General features: G+C 56.4%; 1 protein-coding gene across 1 annotated transcript in view; it reads left to right on the forward strand.

Moving 5' to 3' along the window:
* Positions 1-292: 292 nt before the first annotated feature.
* SLC29A1 (solute carrier family 29 (equilibrative nucleoside transporter), member 1) overlaps positions 293-5,004 on the forward strand; it is a 7,077-nt gene continuing 2,365 nt past the window's right edge. The window contains exons 1-10 of the mRNA XM_008939576.1: positions 293-321; positions 843-924; positions 1,192-1,358; positions 1,586-1,725; positions 1,933-2,067; positions 2,249-2,346; positions 2,707-2,797; positions 2,926-3,017; positions 3,159-3,267; positions 4,617-4,702. Of these exons, the coding sequence (XP_008937824.1) occupies positions 293-321; positions 843-924; positions 1,192-1,358; positions 1,586-1,725; positions 1,933-2,067; positions 2,249-2,346; positions 2,707-2,797; positions 2,926-3,017; positions 3,159-3,267; positions 4,617-4,702 (1,029 nt within the window). The remainder of the gene's footprint in view (positions 322-842; positions 925-1,191; positions 1,359-1,585; positions 1,726-1,932; positions 2,068-2,248; positions 2,347-2,706; positions 2,798-2,925; positions 3,018-3,158; positions 3,268-4,616; positions 4,703-5,004) is intronic.

Here is a 5,004-nt window from a genome sequence, read left to right on the forward strand (position 1 = left end):
CAGAGGGAAGGCTTGGTCTCCCCCGGCCAGCAGAATAAGGCCCATGTCACAGACCCTCGGCTGAAGGACACTGAGCCTCAGGACCCCAGCACTGCTGTGCTGTGCGCTCACCATGCGCTGGCTCTCTTTGGCTACCGCGGCACGCACCCGGCAGCCGGGCTGGGAGGTTAAAACCAGCACTGCCCCTGCCTGGCTTGAGTCCCTCGTTCTTCCATAAAATCCTCTGTTTGCTTTCCAGACGGAGAGCAGCCACCAGACTTGCTGGGACCTGTGCTGACTCTTGCCGCACAAGATGACAGCAAGAGACGGACCCCAAGATAGGTAATGCTGGGCTCTGGTGTAGGTGCAGGGGCACGTTCAGGATACCGGGAGGTGAGGGAGGACAGGGGGACCCAGAGTCTGGGCGACCCCATCTACTACACGCTCACTGGGCTACCAAGCTGTTCCTTCCCTGAGATGCTCTCGCTGTCAGCTTTTCCATAGCAGACGGGCTGTAAACAGTCCCGGGCGCTGGGACACGCCTGGGGAGCGTGACTCGCTCCCAGCTCTGGCAACGGCTGCTGCACACCTGCATGCCATGTGCTGAGGAGCAGCTTCTGGGTGCTATGTGTTGACGACCTCCCCCTGCCTGTACCCTCCTGGGGAGGGCCTCCCACAGCCCCTCTGTGGTGCCATATTTCCTCCAGCAGCTCAGGCTAGCAGGGGCTGTGTGGCAGGGACAGGGCAATACATTTTTTCCTCTTCCTGGTGCCTCCCGCTGCAGGGTTGGGGACAGTCAGAAGTGATTCCTGTCCCCTGCTGTGCCCAGTGTCCTGCTCCAAACCACTCTGTCCCCTCCGTAGGTACAAGGCTGTCTGGCTGATCTTCTTCATCCTTGGCCTGGGAACGCTGCTGCCATGGAATTTCTTCATGACTGCCAGGGAGGTGAGAGCTTCCCTCCCACTGCTGGCCTTAACACTGATTGTCCCCTCTCACGTCTAGGGACCATGGTGTAGGTGTAGCAGCACAGCACCCCGTAGAGCCCCTATGTTTGCACACAGGAGACAGAAGCACGGGTGACCTGGATGGGACAGGTGGCTCTGAAACTGCAGGAGGGCTGGACGTGGAATCAGATGGGGGACAAGGGTGGCCTGAGTGTGTTGGGGGAAGGCCTTGCAGTACCTCGGCCCCACCAGGCTCCTTCCCTTGCAGTATTTCATCAGGCGCCTTGTGGACCCGGAGGAAATGAGCCACGATCGGAACCACACTGATGAGAAGCCCATCCCCTACCTGCAGTCCATGTTTGACAACTTCTTGACTCTCTGCGCCATGGTGCCCCTCCTCATCTTCACCTGCCTCAACTCCTTCATCCACCAGCGGTGAGCCTTGCCCCATCCTTGCCCGGGCCAGCCCACATAGGGCCACCCAGCCCTGGCCTGTCCTCCTATTGCAGCACTGAGCCAAGCCACAGCCTGTTCTGTCAAGACAAAGGCAAAACACTAGTCTTCTGTGCTGGGGTTTGGCTGGGATTCCCATGGAAGAGCTTGGCCTCAGCCTCACAGGCTTTTGAGGGGTGGGTTTTCCTCACTGACACCCTCTCTCGTAGGATTCCCCAGCAGATCCGCATCTCGGGCAGCCTGGTGGCCATTGGGCTGGTATTTTTAATCACTGCAATCATGGTGAAGGTCACCATGGAGCCTCTTCCCTTCTTCATCTTTACCATGATCAGCGTCGTCTTCATCAACTGTGAGTGAGGCAACAGGGGGAAGAAAGATGCACGGCCCCATGTCTGGGGCCAGTCTCTCTGGGAGAAAAGCATGAACCTCGCTACAGGGGAGCCAAGGAGGAGGGGAACCTGCCTCGCCTCGGAGGGCAGGGGCCTTGGCTCCCCACAGAGGGGCAGGCCATCGTTCCCTTCGGTTTCTCATTTCTTCTTCTCTTCCCCCTTTTCAGCTTTCGGTGCCATCCTCCAGAGCAGCCTCTTTGGGCTGGCAGGGCTCCTGCCTGCCAGCTACACAGCTCCCATCATGAGCGGGCAGGGGCTGGCGGGTACCTTCGCCACTTTGGCGATGATCGTCAGTATTGCCAGTGAGTAATCCCTGCCCTGCAGGTGGCAGGGCCTTCCCAGAGCACTGCTGTCAACGGGATCTGTTTGGGTCCTGCTGTAGGGTGGGGTGGGAGGTGGCAGTGGGGTCTCTCTCCTCTCAGCCCTCGTCATCTTCTGTATCCCCACCCCGCGCCCCCACCTCCTCCGTTCCTATGTTCCCAGTTGGTGCCCAGCAACCTGAGAGCTTCATCGGTTACTTCTCCACGGCCTGTGTGGCCATTGTGCTGGCAATCGTCTCCTACGTCCTTCTGCCTCGCATGGTGAGACCTTGTCCTCCTGGTGGGGAAGGGTGTGGGGGCATGGGACCTTTGTGCATCACAGCACACACACTGTGGCCCGCTGGCGTCCCAGTCTTGGCTCCTGCCAGCATCTACCTCCTGGGACAGGGTAAGCTCTCTTCTGTTTGGAGGGATCTCTCTGGGATACTCCCCACCTCAGATACCCCAGTATCCTTGGGGTACTCTGGAAATGAGCCCCTGGGTGAGCAAGAAAGCACTGGTATTGGACATAAGTGGAAGGAGCGCTTTGCCCATATTGCCCATGTCTGCTATTGCCCCACAGCCCCTGGCAGCCTTCTTTCTTCACACATCAGTGACTTCTCTGTGGCTGTCTCTCTGCAGGATTTCTTCCGTTACTACTCCATGAAGGACAAGACAGAGTACCGTGTGTACAATGCAGAGCTGGAGACCAAGAGAGACCTGATTAAGAAAGGTGAGGGGCTGAGAGGAGGAAGAGGAGGGAAAAAGAGGAAGAGCCGAGGAGAAGAAGAATGAGACAGGACTCAATTAGATCTCAGCTTTCTGGGGTCTGCTATGCCCTACTTATGTCTCTCCCTGCAGATGAGCCCAATGGGATGGAGCAGAATAACTCAAAGATCATCCCAATCCACAACCCTGACGAGAGGCCCTCAGTCATTGCTATTTTTAAGAAGGTCTGTGAGTAACCAGCAACCCCTGCCCTGCCCCTTATATCAGGGGATGGGCACGGGTGTAGGAGAACATGAGAGGAGACCAGCCCTGCCCTGGTCTCTTGCCCTGTGTTTGGTACCAGCCTCTTTCTTTCATCTGCCTAGCTCTGGGTCATGGCTTTGTCTGTCTGCTTCATCTTCACCGTCACCATCGGCGTCTTCCCGTCCATCACAGCCAAGGTGTCCACTGTCCTCGGAGAAGGCAACAAGTGGGGTAAGTGTGGCCAGGGATGGGGCAGGGTACGAGGAAACTGGGAACAAGGTAAACGGCAGGAAAGAAAGTGGGGCATGAAGTAGGAGGTATGTGTGAGGGGTTGACCCTGGCTGGATGCCAGGTGCCCACCAAAGCAAATCTATTACTCTGCTCCCTCAGCTGGACGAGGGAGAGAAAATACAATGAAAGGCTCTTGGTTTGAGATAAGGACAAGATCACTCACCAATTACTGTCACAGGAAGACCAGGCTCAGCTTGAAGAAAATTAATTTAATTTATTACCAAACAAATCAGAGTAAGATAATGAGAAATAAAAACTCAATCTTAAAGGACTTTCCCCCACCCCTCCCTTCTTCCTGGGCTTGACTTCAGTCCTCATTTCTCTGCTTCCTGCCCCCAGCAGCACAGGGGGCTGGGGCTTGTGGTCAGTTCATCACAGGCTGTCTCTGCCACTCCTTCCTCCTCAGGGGGAGGACTTTTCATAGTCTTCCCCTACTCCAGCATCGGGTCCCTCCCACAGGAGACAGTCCTCCACAACCTTCTTCAATGTGAGACCTTCCCACAGCCTACAGTTCTTCATGAACTGCTCCAGGGTCCCTTCCACAAGGTGTAGTCCTGTAGGAACAGACTGTTCCAGTGTGGGTCCCCCACGGGGTCACACGTCCTGCCAGGACACCTGCTCCAGTGTGTGCTCCTTTCTGCATGGGTCCACAGGTCCTGCCAGGAGCCTCCTCTGGTACAGGCTTCTCACAGGCATCCACCTGCTCCAGCATGGGGTCATCCACGGGCTGCAGGTGGATATCTGCTCCAACATTAACCTCAGTGGGCTGCCGGGGGACAGCCTGTCTCACCATGGTCTGTCTTCACCATGCACTGCAGAGGAATCTGCTCTGGTGCCTGGAGCACCTCCTCCCCCTCCTTCCCTGACCTTGGTGTCTGCAGATTCTCTCACATATTCTCTCTGGCTGCAGTTACGTAGTTTTGGATTTTTTTATCCCTTCCTAAATATGTTATCACATCACTGATTGGCTCAGCCTTGGCCAGTGGCAGGGGGCTCCTGGTGTAGGCAGCATTGGCTCTGCCAACACAGGGGAAGCTTCTAGCAGCTTCTTACAGAAGCCACCCCTGTATAGCCCCACTGCTACCAAAACCTTGCCACGCAAACTGAATACAGTATGCCTGAGGGGGAGAGGAAATCACTGTGCATGAGGGTTTGGATGCAGACACTGGCCTGGCCAGCCCTTACTGGGAAACCAGGAGGGCCTAGACCTGAAAGACAGTCGTTTGTCCAACTGGCAGGAGGGCCTGGGGCAGCCTGGGCTCATCAGTGACCTTCTCTCCCTTCTGCAGGTCTCTACTTCATCCCCGTTTCCTGCTTCCTGCTCTTCAATGTCTTTGACTGGACTGGACGGAGTCTCACTGCCCTCTTCACATGGGTAAGCATGGCGCAGGGAGCAAAGGCCCAGGCAACCTTCATCCCCAGACCCTCGGCCATGGCTCTCACTCAGGCTGCCACCCATGGCTTGGAGCTGGAAGGAGGTGCAGAGCTGACTCCTGCCTTGGCTTGAAGTTCTAAGCAGAGATTGATGGGTTAGAGGCAAGAACCACAATGTTGTCCTCCTCCCACCGCTCTTTCAGCATGGCTTGGATGAAGCTGCCTCCTCCATTTCAGCCTCTTTGTAAACAAACCTTCACTCCAGCTATGCAAACAGTGAGACAGGCCGGCAGCAGGGAAAGA

This window comes from Merops nubicus, unplaced genomic scaffold (genome assembly GCF_000691845.1).
Source record: "Merops nubicus isolate BGI_N331 unplaced genomic scaffold, ASM69184v1 scaffold11684, whole genome shotgun sequence".
Taxonomy (NCBI): Eukaryota; Metazoa; Chordata; class Aves; order Coraciiformes; family Meropidae; genus Merops; species Merops nubicus.